At 35.2% G+C, this 23239-nt stretch overlaps 1 protein-coding gene across 1 annotated transcript in view; it reads left to right on the plus strand.

Annotated features, from left to right (window-relative positions):
- Positions 1 to 10262: 10262 nt before the first annotated feature.
- The window catches only part of THEMIS (thymocyte selection associated), a 251001-nt gene continuing 238024 nt past the window's right edge, over positions 10263 to 23239 (plus strand). Inside the window, exon 1 of the mRNA XM_074265312.1 lies at positions 10263 to 10426. Within this exon, the coding sequence (XP_074121413.1) occupies positions 10336 to 10426 (91 nt within the window). The 5' untranslated portion in view covers positions 10263 to 10335. The remainder of the gene's footprint in view (positions 10427 to 23239) is intronic.

Here is a 23239-nt window from a genome sequence, read left to right on the forward strand (position 1 = left end):
AATGAAGTGGAAGAAGTTTCACCATAAATCAAATATGTCTATTGATACATGCTATGTTCATCTCCCTCCTTTCTTTCTCTCAGATATAATAGGTTACCTTTGCCTCTTCATGAGATGTAGTACCACCACTTTACCTTTTTTATGATATAATTTCCTTTCCACCTCTAGTTTCTAAGACAAATTGTACATATGTTCTTTACATATTTTTTTGACAGAAGTATAGTTCTCAAGATTTCTTTTTACCTTTTTAGAAATCTCTTGAGTTCTGTATTTGAAGATCAAACCTTTTATGTAGGTCTGTTTTTTTCATCAAAAATAGATGGAATTCATTTATTTCGTTAAATGTCCATCTTCTTCCCTGGAAAACGATGCTCATTCTTGCTGGGTAAGTTATTCTTGGCTGCATACCAAGTTCCTTAGCCTTTCGGAATATCATGTTCCAGGCCCTGCGTTCTTTTAATGTGGACCCTGCTAGATCCTGGGTTATCCTTATTGTGGATCCTCCATATCTGAATTGTTTTTTTCTAGCAGCTTCCAATATCTTTTCCTTTGTCTGATGGTTCTTGAACTTGGCCACTATATTTCTTGGCGTTTTGATTTTAGGGTCCCTTTCAGTAGGTGATCGATGAATTTTTTCAATGTCTATTTTACCCTCTGTTTCCAAAACGTCTGGGCAGTTCTCTTTGATAATTTCTTCGAAAATGGTGTCCAAGCTCTTTTTTTCCTCCCATTTTTCAGGGAGTCCGATTATTCTCAAATTGTCTCTCCTGGATCTGTTTTCCAGGTCTGTTGTCTTTCTGGTAAGGTACTTGACAGTCTTTTCAATTGTTTCATTTCTCTGGTTTTGCTTGACTCCCTCTTGGTTTCTCCTTGAGTCATTCATTTCTACTTGTTCCAGTCTAATTTTCAATGATGTATTTTCTTCACTCACTTTTTTTATATCTCTTTGTAATTGTCCAATTGAGTTTTTATCTTCTATGGAATTTTTTTCCATTTTATCCATTTTATTTTTTAGAGAGCTGATTTCTTTTTCCAGCTCACTAATCCTGTTTTCCTTGGAGTTGTTTACCTTTTCCAGCTCACTAATCCTGTTTTCCTTGGAGTTGTTTACCTTTTCCAGCTCACTAATCTTGTTTCTCAATGATTTGATTTCTTTATCCACTCTGTCTTTGAATGCATGGGATGACTTCTCCAGGCTCTCTTGCCAAGCTTCCCTTTCCTTTTCCCATTTCTCTTCCAGCTCTCTTGTGAGAGCCTTTTTGATTTCGTCTATGAGGTTCTTTTGTATTGAGGAGCAGCTTATATCCCTCCCAGGGGATACATCTGGGGACAGTCTGTTCCTAGTCTCCTCAGCATTTGAAGTCTGCTCCCTCTCCACACAGAAGCTGTCAATGGTTAGAGCCCTTTTGAATTTTTTGTTCATTTTGTCAGAGTAGGAATCAAAGAAAACAAACTGACAAGAGAACCAATTGGTCTGTTTTGCGGGGGATGGGGCTGGATGGTATTAATGGGCTTCCTCTACAGACTGGGGGTAGGGCAGCAGAGAGCCACTAACAGACCAGCAATGACTGTACTGAGTCTGCGCTCTGAGGCTCTGAGAACGCACCGAGTCAGTCCAGGTGGGGGTTGGGGGTGGCCGGGCTCTGAGAGACGCTGGCTTTCTGGGGTTTTAATCTTCACCTCCGGTGTTTACACCCTCTCCACCACTCCTGGCTTGCTGCCAAGACGGAGCATCCACACTGGGGCAAAAGCCCTTTCACATAAACGGCAGAGATCGTACCCCTCCCCCTCAGGTCTGAGCTGTGTGAGCTGCCTGTCTTGCTCTGGCTGCCTGCCCTCAGTCTGTGCCCAGTCTGATTGACCCTCCCCCGAGCAAACACAGACCTTTTCTGGCGACTTTCAAGGATGTCTTCTCTTGGTGATAATTTGTGGATTTCTTTCTGGGTCAAGCATTAAGTCAGAGGCTTGTCATGAAGTAAGTTCTGAGAGAAAACGAGGAGCTCAAGCAGCTGTCTGCCTCCACGCCGCCATCTTGGTCGGAAGTCGGTACAAGAAATCTTTAAGGGGGCTATGCCCTCAACACTGTCAATATAGATATTTCCTCTGTTGATGAGAATCACAACCCATACAGATAAACAGATGTTCATTTCAAGTGATCCTTGAAATTTTGAAAATCTACTATATTGCATCCATACATCCAACAAAATAGAGGATTTTCCTCTACTTTTTTGTTTTATTTTGTTTTACATTCAATGGATGTTAGTGGAGCACTTTGGGTTATCTATATGCACTTGTTTATTTTTGCTACCAAGACTGACTCATTTCTTTTTTTAATTACCTACTTTTTCATATGTGTATTTTAGCACATGCCATTTCTTGTGCATTTATTCAGTTATTTTAGTTGTATGTGACTTTCTGTGATCATTTAGGGTTTTTGTGGTGAAGTACTGGAGTAATTTGCCATTTCCTTCTACAGCTCATTTGACAGATGAGGAAATTGAAGTAAACAAGGTTAAGTGACTTGTCTATGGTCATTTAGCTAATAAGTGTCCGAGGCTGGATTTGAACTTATGAAGATAAGGCATCTTTCCACTGAATCACCTAGCTGCCCATAAGAAATGTGCTGTAGTCTATCCCAACCTAACATACATCTCTTCATTGATCTCTACGCTACTTGCATGTGATATTCAAAAATTGGCAACCATGCATCATTATAGGAAGAAATTTTTTTGTTAACAAAATAGGTCCATGTCCCAGGGAATAATGGCTTGGGATCACTATTAAAAATTACACATTTTCTCAAATCCAATATATTCTACTTTCTTCTCTTTCAATTCTGAAGCCAATTAGTTGTTAACCTGGAGTACTTAAACCAATTACATACATTTTTTCAGGCCTTTTAACTGTGTGGGAACAAGTGCTAGTACCCCCCCCCCCCTTTACTCAAAGTGACTACTTAGAGGCAAACAGAAAGCATTTATTTAGTTCTTGCAAGAAGCAGGCTATCATACTCACTAGGCAGTCTAGTAGGGTATAATTTAATACCAGAGAAACTGTGGTAAGCAGAGATTATTATTTAATCTTTAATGTGGAGTTTAAGCCACATGAGATTCTTGTCCAAGGCATTTGGTTCAGATTAATTGAGGCAGGGAACTTATATAGGGTTTTAGCTAACTAAGATTTACAAACAGAATATATAACCCGAGTATACAATATAGGGGAAACAAAAGCAGATGAGGAGGGCAAGGTTGCTGGGAGGATGGAAAAGCCATAATTTCAGGAAAGGATCATAACTTAATCCTGATAGGATAGGGGTCAAGATGAGAAGGTTGAAGGCAGGAAACAACAAGGCAAGGGGCAATACTCAAAAGGAGAGGAAATTATACTAACAAGAATTGAAATAGTGCACCTGGAGTTTATGACACAATGTTACATAAAGGTGGTCAGAATTTCAAAGTTTTTCCTGGGCTCTTTTATATAGACTCAAATTTCCAATCCTAATGGCAAGAAAGGGCAAGAACATGGAAGAGACTATTTACCAATGTACAACAATGCTTCCTTATTTGGCAGGAGCAGTGCTGATGTGGTAGAGCAGATTTCATTAATGGTCATGACTTAGGCCTAGGATCTGATCTACTTTACAATCTCTGATAATCTTCATTTATCCCACTTATAACTAAATACAAAAGCAAGGACAATAGGCATTTTTCATCCATTTGGTTTTTCTCATGTGGATCATTTAGCTAATCTCTTTCCCCAATACTATGCTGCTTCCAAGAATTTTAAAAGATTTTCATTCATTTAGTTTACTCTGGGTGGATTGTTAGATCTCTTTTAAGTGATGTGCAGTATCATACACAAATGAAAACATTTAGGAGATATCATCTATAGGAAAATTTTTGTCTATTTGTACCATTTACAAAGCAGCCTTTAGGACACTGGAAAACATCTTTGACCAGGTGGTAGCTCTCTATTTCATAATTTGCTTAACAATAATAACAATTACAGAAGCACTGAATGATGTTCTCTATATTTACATAGATCAAGGAATCTTGTTTAATGTTAAAATATAAATGAAAGACTATTTGTTAGAAGAGAATTTATGAGATTGTATTTTACTTCATCAATTCAGGCATTTTGTTTTGTTTTTGTAATCAGCAAACACTAAACACAGTCAGACTTTGTATTCTTTCACCTTTCACTAGTGATGTGCTCTTCAGTGTTAGGTATAGTTAGCAGAGGAGTTGATAAAAATTAATCCTTTAGGCTAGCAGGAAGAAGGCTCAGATGATGTAGATCAGTTTAGTTCCTTAGTACCATCTCCAAAGGTAATCCAAGCGGAAATCCAAGTTATGTCAAGACCCTCACTCATTATTGATTATGACCAATGTCTTGCATATTTAACATTTTTTTTTTCAAATCAAGGCTTATTTGACTAAGCCAGATTGAAAATGATAAAATTTTTCTCATCTTCACCCAATACTAATTTTAACTTTTGTTCCAGGCAGTCAGTAGTCTAAATAATCACAGGAACATTGAATAATGTTCTCTGTATTTATCAAGGAATCTTTTATAATCTTAAATTATGAATGAAATATCCGTTATTTGAAGAGAACCTTTAAGATTGTGTTTTGCTCTACTGAGTCAAATATTTGGGAGGGGTTGTAATCAATTAACACAAAGCACAGTTGGATCATTTGTTCTTTTACCTTTCATTGAGTTATCTAGCTGAATTTTATTAGCTCTGAAAAGAGTACTAGCTTCTATCCTGGATTCCACACTTTCTCTTACCCCATATATCCAAGCTTTTGCCAAGCCTTGCCTATTTCACCTTTGTAGCATATCTCAAATATGCTGCCTTTTTTTCTCTGACTCAACCACTAATAAAGGTTCTCATTACCTTATGCCTGGACTATTGCAATGGCCTGTTGCAGAGTGTGCCTTCCTCATGACTTGCTATCCTCCAATCCATTCCCTCATTGAGCCAATAAAGACAATTGTAAATAAAAGATGTATAGAACATAAGTGAATGGTAGTCTCAGAGTAAAAGTACTAGGGGTGAGGAGGTCTAGAAAGTCTTCTTACAGAAGGTAGGATTTGAGCTAAATCTTGAAGGAGGTCAGAGGAGTGGGGAGGCACACGTGAAGGGAAAGGTATTCCAACCATAAGTGACAACCATTGCAAAGATATAAATTTAATCCCTTAAACTATACTTAAAAGCTTTATATTATGATAGCACCTACTAGAACATAGCCTAGCACAACCTTGAAAAACCCAAGGTCATCTCCATATTTCAGGAAAGTATTAAAATAGAACTCTATGTTCATTCAAGGTCTAAATTGAAGTCTAATGTCACTGAGAATGATTTCTAAAACTAAGCAATCTAATAGCCCTGAAGCTTGTTCAGATTAGACATGTATGGGAAGGAAAATAACATTCTATCAGGGCAATTTTCAGCCCAACTTGCTGAAGTAGAACTATCCAATGCATAATTTTAACATTATGTAATCTTTGGAAGAATCTTGAATAACTTAGGTAGAGATAAACTGCTGGTTATAAGTAGTGTCAAATAGGCCCAGAATAGGTGCAAGCCTAGATTGGTTTGAACAAAGCACTGTGTGGACTGGTAACTAAGGCTACATGCAGAAGAACCCAGACCTGGAAAAGAATGATTGCAGCCACAAACAGACCACCTTCTTCCTGTAGGAAGAAGGGTGGGGACCTAAGAACCATCCTATTGCCAGCCAATAGTAGAGAAAATGAGAGAGTATGGGGAAAGAGTGAGGAGGTGTACAAGAATTGGAAGGCATCAGCTTCGGTACATAGTTTTATTTCATTTATTATCTTAATTTTTTTTCCCCATTTACCTAATTTCCTAGTAATTTTTGAAAAAAGTCTATGCCTCTGAAAAGGAGACTAGACAGAAAAAGAGATAAGGGAATAAAGAAAGAAAAAAAAAAACTAAAGAATTAGAAGATGTGTGTATCCAGCTACCATGCTGGCTCTGGAAACATTATGCAAGATAGATTGGTCTTGCAGATGTGTGTGTGGGAAAAAAAGTGAGAGCCAAATAGCAAAGCAAAAAACTCTTATTTTCCCATCTAAGATAAGCTTCTATTCTCCCTTAATCTCCTACTAACTCCTATTGTGTTTACCAGACTTGGTTTATTTAGTTGAGTAGACTATGAGTTGTCTGGTTAAGCCTCTGTTTACCAAAGTAATCTAAATGTTAAGCTAATGTCTCTACTATCCCAACCTGACTGTGACTAAAAGGGTCTATAGAAAACATCAGTTGTTTTTTGTTTGTTTGTTTGTTTTTTCAAAAAGGGAAACAAGCATTTTGTTACATTAAAAAGGCTACTGAGCTGGGAGTCATGGAACTTTGACTTAATCCAGTCATTGCCACTTTCTATAATCCATGTAGTCAATCATTTATTCTTCTTTGGTCTCAGTTTCCTTATCTGTAAAACATGAAGGATAAAGGAGATATCTTTCAAATACCTTTCCAAATTAAATCCATTGAACTCATGATCCTCAGTGAAACAGACAGATTCACCAACAGGCCATTGCAATAGTCCAGTCATTAGGTAATGAGGGCATTCACTGGAGTGGTGACAGTGTCCTAGGAGAGAAGGGAACATATTTGAGAGATGCTACCATTCTATAAGTGGTGTAATGAATAGAGCACCAGGCCTCATCTTGAGAGTTCAAATATGGCCTCAGACATGTAGTAGCTATGTGACCCTGGGTGAGTCACATTAACCCTATTTGCCTCAGTTTTCTTATCTGTAAAGAGAATTAGAGATGGAAATACTGAATCAATTCAATTTCATTTTAAATAACTTTTTTATTTTTCCCAAATATGTGCAAATATAGTTTTCAATATTCACCTTTGCAAAACCTTTTGTTCCAAATTTTTCTCCCTCCTTTCTCCTCAATATCTTCCATAGACAGCAATTAATCTATAATGTAGGCTAAACATGTGTAATTTTTCTAAACACATTTCATATTCATCAATAGGGCACAAGAAAAATCAGATCAAAAGGTGAAAGAAAAAAAAAAACGCAAGGTGAAAGAAAAAAAAAAGCAAACAACTACAACAACAAAAAGGTGGAAATACTATGTTTTGATCCATATTCAGTCTTCATAGTTCTCTCTCTAGATGCATATGGCCCTTTCCAAGAACCAAGAAAACATTGTGCACAGCAACAACAAGATTATGTTTTCTTTGTTCTACTCATCTCATTAGGCATCAGTTAATGTAAGTTTTTAAGGCTTTTCTGAAATTAGCCTGGTCATCATTTCTTATACAATCCAATTTCTTTGTCAAGAAAACTTCAGATGGGGCAGCTAGGTGATACAGAGGATAGAGCACTGGCCCTGAAGTTAGAAGGACCTGAGTTCAAATTTGATCTCAGGCACTTAATACTTCCTAACTGTGTGAACCTGGGCAAGTCATTTAACCCCAATTGCATAAGCAAAAAACAAACAAACTCCAAATGGGGTCAATCAGAGACAACTGGAAAACAATTGAACTGCAAAAATGATCCTGCTATTCTATGAGACTGGAGAGGAGACATGAATAGTTTAACCCTCATAAGAAGTTAGTTACTGAGCTGCATGAAACCCATACATTATTGGAAAGAAAAGATCATTAAGGATGAAAATCATGGCAGAAGATCTCCAGATAGAAGGGAGCAAATATTTATTAAGTACCCATTTTGTTAGGCACTTTAAACATACCATCTCATTTGATCTTCAAAATGGCTCTTATAAGAAGTTTATTCATAATTGTTTACCAGGTAGAGTATGAGTTTTCTGAGGGCAGACTGTCTATATTTTGTTTCTTTGTATCTTGGAGCTTAGCATGGTATAGCTTAGCTATAGCACATAGTAGGCACTAAATAAATGCTTTCTGACTGACTGAAATCATGTATGGTTCATAGATTGAAGAAAATATATGACCTTGTGACACAATCTTCCTCCTAACACAAAGATCCTGGATAAAATTTGGGGGCCCCTAAACTTCTCTGGTTCTTTTCCTCTCATTCCAGTGAAAACTGAAATGCTAATATCCTAAACTCCTCAAAAGCAGCATCAGTCCTCCCTACCCAATTTCCATATTTATTACTCTTACTGATTTACAAAATCAACATTTAAAACAAATTTTACTTCACAACAAAAGACACACAAAAGGTTTCAAATTGTATCCCAGAAAGTTAGGAAAATTATTGTTTTCTCTTCTTATGAGTTCCCTTTTTGTCATCTAGAAACCTACATAGTCTTTGTGACTCCCAGTAATATCTTAGGTAAAGGTAGTAAATGAACCTGTACATAAATTATGTCACCTTGAAATAATTGAAAACTTACAGACACTCAGAACTAGCTCTGAAAACAGTTGCACAAAAATACTGTTTTGTTTTGTTTTTTTTGTTTTGTTTTGGTTTTGAGCTATACTATCCTCTCCAAACCATTAGCAGTGCCTAACTTAGCATAAAGTTAATAATTAAGAAATAGTCTGGAAAAATGAGCAAAAGAAAAAAAAAAAAAGAATCAGAACACAGAAAGTTACTGTGGTGACAGGGAAAATCAGAACACAAATTCAGAAGAAGACAACAAAGTCAAAAAGGCTACATTCAAAGATTCATCCTGACCATGCCAAATACTTGGAAAAATTCAAAAAGTTCGTTTAAAAGTCAAATAAAAGAAGTAGAAGAAACATTGAGAAGAGAAAATGATAAGGATATGAGAAAATTATGAAAAGGGAGCTAATAGCTTAATTTTTAAAAAGGTACATATAAAAAAAAAAGGTACACAAAATACTGAAGAAAATCTGCCTTAAAAATAGAATTTGCCTTTTGTAGTGTCAAGAAACTGGAAACTGAATGGATGCCTATCAAGTGAAGAATGGCTAATAAGTTATGGAATATTATTATTCTATAAGAAATGAACAACAGAACGATTTCAGAGAGACCTGGAGAGACTTACATGAATTGATGCGAAGTGAAATGAGCAGAACCAGGAGATCATTATACACGACAACAAGATTATATGATGATCAATTCTGATGGATGTGGCTCTCTTCAATAATGAGATAGTTCAGACCAGTTCCAGTTGTTTAGTATTGAAGAGAGCCATCTACACCCAGAGAGAGGACAGTGGGAACTGAGTGTAGTTCACATCATAGCATTTTCACTCTTTTTATTGTTGCTTGCATTTTATTTTGATTCTCATTTTTTAAATATTTCATAAAGCTTTCATAAAGTGCTATGACTAAGAGGACCATGATGGAATTTAGTGGTGGGAAGTGGTGATGTGCAGCAATATTAGGAGCTGTAGAAAGCATAATCTGTGTACATAGTGATGCAGTAGGAGATAAGGGGCTACAAGGAGGATGGCATGGTGCTGTTAGCTGGTGGCAACTGTAAAAGAGAGTGCTAAGGGGGGGGGGGAGTTCTTGTGATATATCCAGGGTAATTCTTTCAAACTGAAACCAGGCTACTTGGTGAGAGTTGTCACCCTTAGGCATTTTTACTTAATAAAGAGCTCTGATGTGATCTCTAGCTTTTAAATAAACTCATTCATTTTTTGAGCTGTGTTCTTGCAAGGTGAGTTAGTTTCTGTCACACTAGATGACAGGAAATAGGAAATTCACAGGTGATTTGGTGAGAAAGTAAAGGAGACAAATAATTGAGAAATCTAAAGTCTATCCCGGTCTCATGTCAGAAGAAAGTCTTTGTGAAAATGGTTACACAAATAAGATTGAGAATGAACAGATTTAGAGATCATCTAGTATGGCATGTTCACATATGGTCAAGGAAGTTAAGTTCCTTATTTACTTATACCATCAGTTGATACAGTGAGACATATAGAATGCAGTCAAATAGGGCTTCAAATTCAAAGTGAATAATCAGCTAGAAGGTCTCTGTAAAATGGCCCACATAATAACAGTTTTACATCTTAGTTTAGGTTCAGAGATCACATTCTCCTTCTGTTCAGGTATCCTTTCACCTGCAGCTTTGACCACAAACAGTTTTGTCTAGGCTGCAAAAAGACACCTGGGGAAGCTGTAGGCAATGAAAACCATACTTGGCATCCTCATTCTGCAGCAGCTGTTTAGACTCCCTCACCCCGCCCCCATCCTGTGTTACTTTAGTGTTGGAAGGAAATGTAGACCACAATGAGAACAATGAAGAAATTTTAGCACCTTTCTTTATGGGTTCCCCACCCCCATAGTTCAGTGTGTGTAAAGAGATGGCTCAGATTCTAACTGCCATGAAGTGACTCTTGGCAGCTCTAGATTGTTTGGTACCAAGTGACTAACCTGGGTCAGCAATGACATCCACTCTTCAAGAATTCATCCACTCTCTGAATCCCAAAACCCTCCCAAGAGTCCTTCAGATCCAGTCAGGCATCTATTTCCAAGGTAAGCTGAACTTTCCCTCTAACAACAAAAAAAAAAGTATCAAGGAGAAAAGGTATGTAACCACCATTATTGCACTTTGAACAAAAAGGGATCAGAAGGGAAAGATTAAGAGGATCATATGAAAATTCTTTAAAGTAACAGTTTCAACAGTCTTGGAAGAGAAGATGCCATGTACCTGCTGAAAGGACCAGATAATATTAATTTGTGTGGAGTACACCTTGGTGATGGAAGTATATCAAGGAAATAGAATTGATTTTTAGAATAAGAAGTCTAGTCATCAGTCAATAAATAAGTGGTTAGAAAGTGTCTACTAGGTGCCTGCTAAAAACAAGGAATACAAAGAAGCAAAAAAGACATTCTTTGCTTTCCAGGATCTCCCATTCTAGTGGATTGTGATAGGTGATTGGAGGTTATTAAGACTTTTGTTTCTTTGGCATTTTCTGAAATGTATTTGCAGTCTTATTATGTAGAGCCAAACCTTCCTATCTGGAATAATGACAAACTTTTGATTCAAAGGTGCATCCAAGCAAATGTTCTGTTAAAGTTTACTTAACTTTATTTCAGAGTATCATTCTACAGAATCATGATTAAAAAATGAAAAAAATTCTTACAATCAGAATCTAGATTTAAACAATGAAAAAGGATAATTATGAATTCCATTGTGGGTTCTTAGAAATATTGTCAACAAGAGAGATTATTAGATTCTTTTAAAAAATCAGAATTTTATTTTTCACCATATACATTTTTAACATTTGCTTTTAAAACTTTGAGTTCCAGTTCTCTCCCTTCAACTCTCTCCATTCCCCCACATTGAGGAGAGCAATTTGATATAGGTTATACATGTGTAGTCATGCAAAAATTTCCATGATAGTCATGTCAAAAAAAATAGATGAAAAACCCTCAAGAAAAATAAAGTGAAAAAAGTATGCTTCAATCTGTATTCAGATACCATCAGCTCTTTTTCTGATGATGAATAGCATTTTTTATCCTAAGTCCTTCAGAGTTGTCTTAGATCATTGTATTGCTGACAAAAGCAAAGTTGTTCACAACTAATCATCTTACAATATTACCCTTACTTTGTACAAATATATTTCATTTTGCATCAGTCTTTCCAAGATTTCCTGAGAGCATTCTGCTCATAATTTCTTATGGCAGAATAATATTCAATTGTAGTCACATGTCACAATTTGTTCAGCTATTCCTCAACTGATGGGCATCCCCTCAATTTCCAATTCTTTGCCTCCAGAAAAGAGCTATTATAAATAATTTTACCTTTATAGGACCTTTTCCTTTTTTTCTATCTCTTTTGGGATACAGACTTAATGGTGGTGATGCCAGATCAAAGTATATGCACAGTTTTATTATCCCTTGGACATATTTCCAAATTGCTCCAGAATGGTTGGATCAGCTCATGATACCACCAACAGTACATTAGTGTCTAATTTCCCCTACATTCCTTCATTTCATTTTTCATTTTTGTCCTATCAGCCAATTCAATAGATCTGAAGTAGTACCTCAAAATTACTTTAAATGGCATTTCTCCAATCGGAGCATTTTTTCATGGATAACTATAGATAGCTTAGATTATTTCATATGAAAACTGTATCTTTTGATCAGTTATCGATTAGGGCATGATTCTCATTTTTTTTTTTAAATTGACTCAGTTCTCTGTATGTTTGAGAAAGGAATCCTTTATCAGAGAAACTTGCGTCAAAACTAGCAAACTGTTTTCCCCTCCCCCCTAAAACTGTTTATTCTTTCTCTTTGTGTCTCTGTCTCTGTCTCTCTGTGTCTCTCAGTCTCTCTCTGTGTGTGTCTCTCTCCCCCCTTTTACCCTCCTTTTTATCCTGTTCTTCTTCAAAAGTTTTTGCTTCTTATTACCTATCCCAAAATCTGCCCTCCATTCTACCACCTCCTCCCCATCTTCTTCTCCTCCTACTTTTCTAAAGGGGAAGATTCCTATACCCAATTAAGTGTGTATGTTATTCCCCCTTTGAGCCAATTCTGATAAAAGTAATGTTCACTTACTCCCCCCCCTCCACCTCCCTCATCTTCCTCTCCACTTTAAAAGTTTTTTTTTTTTATGTGAGATAATTTACTCCATTCTAATCTTCCCTTTCTCCCAATATATTTCTTTCACAGCTTTTTTTTTTTTTTTAAGATATTACCCTTTACTTACACCTCACATCTATCTGTTCTCCCTCTGTATCCTCCTAACTGCCCTAATAATTAGGAAATTCTTAAGTAACAAGTATCATTTCACCATATAAGAATGTAAAATGTTTAAACTTATTAAATCTCTTATGATTTCCTTTTTTCTATTCAATTTTGATATTTTCATCAGGAATGATTGAAAATCCTCTATTTCATTGAATGCTTTTTTTTTCTCATGAAGGATTATACTTAATTTTGCTGGGTAGGTGATTCTTGATTGTAATCTTATTTTCTTTGCCCTCTGGAATATCATATTCCAAGATCTCTTATCTATTATGTAGGAGATGCTAAATCTTGTGTTATTGTGATTGTGACTCCATAATAATTGAATTGCTTCCTTCTAGCTACATGCAATATTTTCTCCTTAACCTGGGAGCTATGGAATTTGTTTATAAAGTCCTGGAAGTTTTCATTTTGGGATCTCTTTCAGGAGGTGATCAGTAAATTCTTTTAATTTATGTTTTACTCTCTGATTTTAGGATATTAGGGCAGTTTTTCTTGCTAATTTCTCTCTCGTAGTATTTTATATGTATACATGTAAAATAGTTTTCAACATTTACTTTCATAAGATTTTGATTTCTAATTTTTTCCTCTCCTTCCCTCTCCCCAAGATAGCAATCAAGCTGTTATAGGTTATACATGTACAGTCATATTCCACTTATTTCCACATTAGTCATGATGTGAAAGAAGAATCAGAACAAAAGGGAAAAAAACTATGAAGAAGAAAAAACAAACAACAAAAAAAAGAAAATACTACACTTCCATCTGCATTCAGACTCCAATGCTATTTCTCTGGATTTTCCATCATGATTCTTTTGGAATTGTCTTAGATCATTGGGTTGCTAAGAATAGCTAAGTCTATCAAAATTGATCATCCACACAATGTTAATATTACTATATACAATATTTTCTGGCTCTGCTCACTTCACTCAGCATGTAAGTCTTTCCAGATTTTTCTGCAATCTACCTGCTCATCATTTTTTATAGAACAATAGAATTCTAATTCATTCATATAACACAACTTGTTCAGCTAATTGATAGACATCCCCTCAGTTTTCAGGTTTTTTTTTTTTAACCACCACAAAAGAGCTTCTAGAAACATTTTTATACATATGGATTCTTTTCTCTTTTTTTAATGATTTCTTTGGGATCTAGTAGTAGCATTGTGGAATTAAAGGATATGCAGAGTTTTATAACCCTTTGGGCACAGTTTCAAATTGATTTTGAGAGATGTTATCTAGGTTCTTTTTATAATGGATTTCAGGTAGTACAATAATTTTAAAATTGTCTCTCCTGGATCTATTGATCTGGAGATCAATTGTTTTTCCAATGAGATATTTTACATTGTCTTTTTTTCCCTCATGATTTTGTTTTATTGTTTCTTAATTTCTCACAGTCATTAGCTTCCATTTTTTCAATTCTGATTTTTAATTATTTTTTTCAGTGAGATTTTGTGCCTCCTTTTTCATTTGTCCAATTCTATTTTTGAAGATTTTTTTTTTTGTTGTTGTTGTTGTTGTTTCAATGAGTTTTTGTGCCTCTCTTTCCATTTGGCCAATTCTGTTTTTTTCAAGCATTCTTCTCCTTATTGGCTTTTTTTATACCTCTTTTACCATTTAGCCTATTCTGGTTTTTTTAAGTGTTATTTTCTTCATTATTATTATTATTATTATTTTGGATGTGTCTCTTTTACCAAGCTGTTGATGCAAAATTTTTGCATCACTATCTTTTCTCAATTTTTCCTCTACATCTCTCACTTGGTTTTCAAAATCCTTTTTAAGCTCTTCTATGGCTTCCCCCAAAATACTCATACTTATTAAATGTTTTGTTGAATTAAATTTATGATCTTGACTTCATTGTGTGTGTGTGTGTGTGTGTGTGTGTGAGATGAACTTTATTGGCAAACCACAAGTTACACAGCCTAAGTTTTTTTTTTTTTTTTTACAAAAGACTACATATATTAACCATATATTCCAGAAAATCTGAAAGGAGCAAAGCTTTTAAAGCATTTTTGATAGTCTAAATAATCAAAAGGGAAGCCAAGGTGACAGAGGAGGGACTTGTCTGAGCTGTCTCCCAAACTCTTCCTTTTACAAAATGACTCCAAACAGATTTTAGGATGACATCTCATAAAAAAAGATGGAGTAAAACAAATTCCCATCTCAGGACAACTTAGAAGGTCAGTAAAAAAAAAAAAGACCTATTATGCCAGGGTGAGAGAGGAGCTTAGTCTAGCACAAGCTGAGCCAGTGCAGACTGGTCCTAGCAAACCAGGAACAAGCCTTAAGGCAACTGAATCAGTGGCAGCAGTGATAGTTTCCAGACCTCTCAGCTCACAAACAGTAAGGGGATTGAACAATTGGTCACAAGGATATTACAAGGGGTCTCTTTGGTAGCACTGAGACAGGTCTCTGATACTTTGACCACATGTGGATCCTGGGTGGCAGTCCCAGGGTGAGGGGGAGCACTAACATTCCAGAGCTTAGCAACACAATATAATGGGGACTTTTTTCACAGTTCCAGATCAGAAGAGAGTACTTGTTGTCGCCACAGAATAGAGCACAGAGTAAACACCTCTCCTTAGATCATACTATTTTTTAAAAAATTTTTTTTCATTATAGCATTTTATTTACAAGATATATTCATGGGTAATTTTTCAGCATTGGCAATTGCAAAACCTTTTATTCCAATTTTTTTCCCTCTTCCTCCCCACCCTCTCCCCCAGATGGTAGGTAGACCAATACATGTTAAATATGTTAAAGCAATGTTAAATACAATATATTTATACATATCCATACAGTTATTTTGCTGCACAAGAAGAATTGGACTTTGAAATAATGTGCAATTAACCTGTGAAGGAAATCAAAAAGGCAGGCAGACAAAACTAGAGAGATTGGGAATGCTATGTAGTGGTTCACACTCATTTCCCAGAGTTCTTTTACTGGGTATAGCTGGTTCTCTTCATTATTGAACAAATGGAACTGATTTGGTTGTCATTGTGGAAGAGAGCCATCAGAATTGATCATCATATAGTTTTGTTGTTGAAGTATATAATGTAGATCATACTATCTTGAAAGAACTGAAAATTTATAGGTCCCTAGAAGTATTTCTGAAAACAGCTATATAAAATCCCTGAAGTTTAAGACAGTTCACTCTCCAATTTGGAAGCAGAGGTCCACTTTAAGAAAGAGTTGAAGTCAAATAATTGCCTGAGAAAATGAGGAAATGGGGAAAAGAAAAATGTTTTAGATTGTATGTATAACTGCATGAGTACAAATACATACACTTATATACTTGCACATACATAGACATAAACCCATAGTCTACTAGGTATAGTAGAATGGTAGAAAGAGATAAGTATAAAGCAGAACCCAAAAAAAAGTTCCAGAGAAAGGGACAAGAGGTCTTTCCTTGTGTAATAGAGGAAAGGGTAAGGAAAGGCTTATTGGAGGAAATGGCATTGAAGTCAGACTTTAAGAAAAAAGGAAGTTCAATACTTGGGATGGTAGAAAGAAGGAGAATTTATCACATTTGTGCTGGGTCAAGAGAGGTGGCAATTTGCATAAGCAAAGATATGAAAAAGAGATGTATATTATGAGAATAAGGGACAAAAAGTATGATGAAAAAATCAAAGCCCCGTGGAGATCCTTGATCATTAGGATCAAGAAATTTAATATACAATGAAATATCACTGAAAATTTTCAAGATAAGTGATTTGATAATCAATCATTTTGGCATAATAGGAAAGTTACTTGGATGTGGAAAATAAAATGGAGTGGGGATCAACTCAAAACAGAAATACCATTTATAAGATTAATATAATAGTTCAATAGGGCTTTTCCCCAAGGTAGAGAGGCACATATTCTCCTTCAAAGACTGCTGTCCTCATATTTTACTTTTGGTCCTCTTTGGCCTGTACCGCTACATGGCATAAGCATCCCCAAGCCATCAGTAACAAGATTTCATTATTATGGAATTCTTCTCCCAAGATCTACTCCATCCATCAACCTCCTTGGAGGAGAAAGGTAAAATTCTCTAATAGATGGGCTATTCCCTTTCTTGATATGATTTTACCAATGGTTAAATTCCATGCTGGCATTTCTTTTACTCCTCCCACCACCTACTGAATTTGCCACAGATAGAAGGATTCTAAATTAAAGTTCTGATAATCTAAATGAGAAATAATAAGGGGATGAATTAAGATGACTGTAATGGGAAGGAAGACAAGTTAGAGACAAAAAATAATACATACATAGTTATATTAGGACTGCTTGAAGGAAGAAGGTACTGATTAAAAAAAAGATCAAAAGTAACTTTTAGGCTACAACCCTAAGTAACTGGAGGGATCCTAGTTCCAGTTCCAAAAAGGGCCAATTGGCTTTACTCTTATTCTTAGATTAGAGTTTAATTTTTTTTTAATGGATGATTCCATGATCACAGACTATACTCTTAATTCAGGGGAACACATAGGTTCATAAACATTATTGGGCAGAATTTTGGAGGTAGTCTATCTATAATTTAAAATATTTGTTAGGTACCTACTGTGTGACAAACACTATGCTAAGTTCTGGAGATACAAAAAAAAAGGGAAAGATAGTCCCTGTTCTCTAATAGGGGAAATAACATGTATACAAATAAAACAATCTAATTCTTCATTTTAAATCTAGCCTTCGTTAAAAAATAATAATAAAAATAAAAATAAAAAAATTTTAAAAATTGAGGTTCAGAGTAAATTTTGGCTAAAACTCTAGAATTTGAAGCAATAAAGCTGGGGATCATATCCAAGTTCTACTCAGCATGGTGCAGTAAATGAGTACTAACTCTAGAGTTAGAGAATCTGCTTTTGAATCCTTTCTGTAAAGCTTAATACCTTGGTGGTCTTGAATAAATGTCTTAGCTTTCCTGATCTTGAATTTCTTTATCTGTAAACATGAGTTTTAGACAGAAGGTCTGTGATGTCTCTTCTAGCTTGATACTGACAACAATACCAAATATAATGTTCTTTCTTTTGAGCTAAGTTTGCAAAAATGCAGGATGACATGGGGTCACTTATAGCCCTCAGAAGCAAAATATATAATTCTTGAACAAAAGGAACATGTAACTACGAGAAGAAAAATGGAGACCCAGATTCAATTGTGGTTGTTCAATCATTTTTTAGTCATATTTGATTCTTTATGATCCCATTTGGGCTTTTCTTAGCAAAGATTATGGATTTGTTTGGCATTTCCTTTTCTAGTTCATTTTATAGATGAAAAAATTGAGCCAAACAGAGTTAAATGAGTTGCCCAGAGTACACAGTTAATAGATGTCTGAAGATAGGTTTGAACTCAGGTCTTTCTGACTTTGGGCTGGATACTTTATCTACTGAGTCATTTACCTGTCCCTAATATGTGAATGCTATAAACTTAAAACAACTTGAATTCCAGATCATGAGGCTAAGTACTAGGAGAAGCTAGAAGATACAGTGAATAACACAGTGGGCTGGAATCAGGAAGACCTGAATTCAAAAATAGTCTCAGACACATATAACACTTTTTTTTAAACATCTTATTAGAGTAAATTCGCATTAGAAATGAATGAGAAATTGACAAGCAAAGGCACTGTGATGAATGGGAATTTTAATTAACAGAATTGTAACAAAATGTATCTTTAATTCTTTTAACTCTAAAATGAAGGGGGTTGATTTAAAGCAATCTCTCTCTTACACACACTCTCTCTCTCATTCTCTTATCCTCTCTTCCTCTCCCTTCTCTGTCTCTGTCTCTCTGTCTTTCCCTCTTTCTTCTTCTCCCCATCTCTCTCCCTGCCTCTATCTCGCTATTTCTGTCTTTCTCTGCCTCTGTCTGTGTCAGAATCTCTTTGTCTCTTTTTCTGCCTCTCTGTCTCTGTCTCTCTATCCTCCTCCCTCCCTCCCTCCTTCTCTTCCTTTCCTCTACTAGTAAAGTCAAATTTTTTATTGAATGTCTACTGATGGATACAGAATACTTGAGAATTTCTGAGTTAATTGTTACTAAGCCCATTATGATCTATTAAAAATAGCCCTTATCAATGAAAACTGAGAAATATAATACATATTAAATGAACATTTATTTTATTAACAGATTCTCTGTTTTTGAAATCCTTATTTAGCCCAAATTAAATTTCATATTTCAGAGGATCAACAGAAGTTGACATTTTTGTATCTGTTTCCACGTTGTGTCAATGAGCAAGTTATCCTTCCCCCATTCCTTGAGTCAGATTTTACTTCTTCCCTTTTGTTTCCTAATTTTCTTGAAGTATGGACTAGTTGCCACCTCATACTCTCTAATTGTGTGATCCTCACAGACATTAATTAGCCTTCTCTCCCTAATGAAATTACATTTATATATTTTCATATTTACTTGTGTTCATGTAGTATTCCTATTCCACATTGAACACATGCTTTTTGAAAAGAAAACCTATTTTATTTTATTTTATTTTATTTTATTTTGCCTAATATAGGTCCCAACATATCATAGGTGCTTGATAATGTTTGTTGAATTTAATTTCTTGGAGAAACTTTTAATTTCAAAATATAGATATAACCCTAAATACATTTTTTTTCTTTCTGTTTCAAGATGATAACAATTGACATAGTTGCTAAAGGTAAAAGGGAAGCCCCTGATATGACCTTGTAAAAACTAAAAGATGAGGATGTATTGATTTTATTTTAACCCTTACAGTACATAATCTGACCACATCTATAAAAGCAAAATGGTTTGATCTCACAGGGTAGAAATTCCCAATAGAGTGTCCATGTATCTAGGCATGAATGAAAACTTTGTGTCTCTGATTTGGTCCTGCTCATATTCTGTCATGCAGTTCCCTTAGGAGGACATGGCTGAGCAAGAAATCTTATGCAGAACCATGGAGCATATCAACAGGGTGATTTTTGAAGGAACAAGCTATACAGGAAACAGTTTTGAAGCATCAGCATGTTAAATTGCTTCTTTTTCTACCAGAATAAAATCACATCTTTATAGTGTCTTATGGTTTACAAAATACCTTCCTCAGAATATGTCTGTGAGAGTAAGCATTCCTTTTCCTTTTTATAAACTGAGACACAAAGGGTTAGATGACCTATTCAAGACTGCATTGTGTGAAACTGCATCTATGTTGAAACATAGATTTCCTATATGGCAAGTAAGGCTTCATTCTTTGTTTTGTTAATCATACATTTTCATATACCAGTCATTTTTTTTGATATATCCAACTCCACCCCTCATTACTCGAGAATAGAACTGAACATTGCTAACCGTGTCTGAAAGCATATATTTCTGCTAAAGAGAGCAGTGATATATTACTTTAGTTATGCAGTGTTTGGTTCTTTTTCATATTCATTTCATTTATATTATTGTAAGTATTGCTCATATTCTGAGTCTGCTTATTTTATTCTCTATCAGTTCATAAAATCTTGTCCTGTTTCTTTGAATTTATTCATATCCTTTTGCATGATGATATTCAATTACATTCATTAACACATTTTGTTCAGCCATTCCCAAGGGGGCAGTCACTTCTTTGCTTCCACAAAAGGTGCTGTTATGAATTTTCCATTATATATTGAGCCTCTCTTTCTCATACTCTTGGAGTATGTGGCAAGTAGTGGGATTATTGGTCAAAGACAATGCACTATGGGGCAATTCACAGCTCTATCCACAGTGTATGTTTGATTGTCTTATCATAGCTATTCCAACGTTGATTGCTTCCATTTTTGATATGTGCAACACTGCCCAGGACTCTTACATTATGCTGCCTTTTCATACTGAATCCTCTGCTGATTCAGAACAATTTAGAAGTTAAATTGGTTAAAAGGCAAGTTTCCAGGAATGTTATTGTAGGAGAATGACAAGAGTAAAAATGCTTCTGTGTGACCTCCAAAGTCTTGTGGAATGCTTTTATTTTATAGGAAACATGTAATTCTGTCCCCATTTTACATAGGGAAACACTAGATCTTGGCCAGAGTCACACAATAAGTTAGTGGCAAGATAAGAACCATTATTTAGATGTTGTGACTCCCCAGACCAACATTCTTTCCATTATATTATATTATTTCTCCTTTATGCTCTTCAGGAGATGATTTCTGATTATAACAACTAGATGTTTAGAACTGTTAATAATCTCAGTATTATCATTCCATTTTTGGCATGAAGATTATAGATTCTTCTGGTTACTAACATATTTTATGAAAATGAAGTTTTAAAAATCATTAAAAATAATTTTAAGGACAACCAGATTTAAAATTAGGAAAAAAGGTGATAAATTTCCATCTTCTCATCTCAGTTCAAGGCATTTTTTTCCTATACTCATAATGTAAATCAAATGGATTTGAGTATCTAAAAGGTTCCATGAGTTAAATCCTGTCAGAAAGCCTGAGAAGATTTAACTCTCACGAATTATTGGCACAAAAAAAATTAATTCTGGTTGCCAACATACTTTCTTTTTGCCTTCTATATTGATCTGCTCATCTGAAAGCTTCTCCTGTTCTAGCAGGAATTGTTCTAATGGGTCATATAAAGTTGTTTTTTTGTTTGTTTGTTTTATTTTGTTTTGTTTTTTGTTTTTTCTTTCTGTGTTAGAAGGCTGAGGAAACAGCCTGCTTATTTATAAAGCACATCAGGGAAAGGGTTGGAGAGTGGTAGGAGTTGTAGCTATAGAGATAGCCACATTGGGAAGAGAGAAAATAAAATAAACCACACTTTGAATCTTAAAGATGAGTAGATATTTGGGCATTCCCCAAGTACTGTTGTGGTAAAAAGGACATTCAGGTAGATGGCTGACTCCATAAGAAAATTCCATTATTACTGAGCTTAACTGAAATGTTAGAAGAGATGGGAAGGAAAATATCCATTCCTCCTTTCTTTCTTTCCTTCTTCCATATTTCCTATCCTTTCTTCCCTTATTCCTCCTTTCTTTCTTTTCTTCCTTCCCTCTTCCTTCCTTCTTTCCTTCCTTTCCCTCTTAGGGGCTAAGATCAGAAGTGTATTACACATGTATAAGAATTACACATGTTTAACATATATTGGATCATTTGTCATCTAGGGGAGGGAGTAGGGGGGAAAGAGGGCAAAATATTGGAATACAAGGTTTTGTAGGGGTGAAGGTTGAATATTATCCATGTACATATTTTGAAAATAAAATTCTTCAATTTAAAAAAAGTATATTACACTGAATGTGTGAGAACTTTTATAATTTGTGTGGACATATACACATATGTATAGAATATGTGTCTTTATATATATGTATACGTATGTACATACACATACAATATGAGGAAATTTAAAAACATTATTCCTTAGTATGACAGGTATCATTACTATAATTTAGTGTATATGTATTTGAATACTCATAATATCTACATACTCCCCAAGTCATTTGCTGTTTCATATATCTACTTATGATTTATGACATTAGTAACCACATATAATATATCCACTTTTAATGAGGGATTATTGCCATGTTCTTTCCTTAAGATCTCTCTCATCAACAAAGACATTTCTGTACTCTCCATTTTTAGATTCCCCTCTCTCTATTAATAGAAGCAACTTCTTTCCTCCTGTCATCATATTGGTCTGATTCATAGTTCTACCCACTCAAGTGAAAGCACAACATGCTTAACATGCCATTTAATGCCTTCCTTGGAGTTGTCTATTCTTTTGCTCTTACCTCATTTAGATCTCCCAATTGTTCTTTAACAATGTAGATTTTCATTGCTGGACCTGAAAATATCATTGCCTAACCTTGGCATGAGGGGCTTTTAAATAATTTTACTTAAATAACTTTCCTTACTTTAAATAATTTTACTTAGTAATTTTATGACAACTACTATTTATTTACAATTTAGTATGTTAATATTGTTGAGGCAAAGAGAGAAAGGCTCTGTGTCTTCTTTCATTTGTTTGTTCTCCTCTCTCTTCCTCCTTTCCTTCCTTCCCTCCTTCCTTCCTTCCCTCCTTCCTTCCCTCCTTTCCTTCCTTCCCTCCTTTCCTTCCTTCCCTCCTTCCTTCCTTCCTTCCTTCCTTCCTTCCTTCCTTCCTTCCTTCCTTCCTTCCTTCCTTCCTTCCTTCCTTCCTTCCTTCCTTCCTTCCTTCCTTCCTTCCTTCCTTCCTTCCTTCCTTCCTTTTTTAATACAATCTTGCCCAAACTAAAATTGCAGCAGTTATTCATAAAACCTGATCTCATTATTCATTAGCATGGAAACTTTAAACTGTTCCTTTTTTTGACCTAGGCTGGTTTGTCCCATCTAGGTAGCATGGTGGTCCCCAGATCCTGAGGATTCATCATATTGGTACTAAATTTAGTTGGTGAGAACCAAATCAGCTTTTGTCCTACTGTAGCTCAGAATTTTCAAGCTCAAGTGATCTACTAGCTTTCATCATTGTCATACCTAGAATATTCCTTCTTTTGTTTTGAGTAATAAACACTATATTAGAAACTGGCTTTCATTACATTCAAAATGAGAACTCACACATACTTCTTTGTCTTTGTTCTTTAAAACCCTTCCCACCCTGGCTCTTGTTTTAAGACTAGTAAAAGATACCACAAGCTAGACAATGATAAACTTCTGCATTGATGCAATAAATA

Source organism: Sminthopsis crassicaudata, chromosome 4 (genome assembly GCF_048593235.1).
Source record: "Sminthopsis crassicaudata isolate SCR6 chromosome 4, ASM4859323v1, whole genome shotgun sequence".
Classification (NCBI taxonomy): domain Eukaryota; kingdom Metazoa; phylum Chordata; class Mammalia; order Dasyuromorphia; family Dasyuridae; genus Sminthopsis; species Sminthopsis crassicaudata.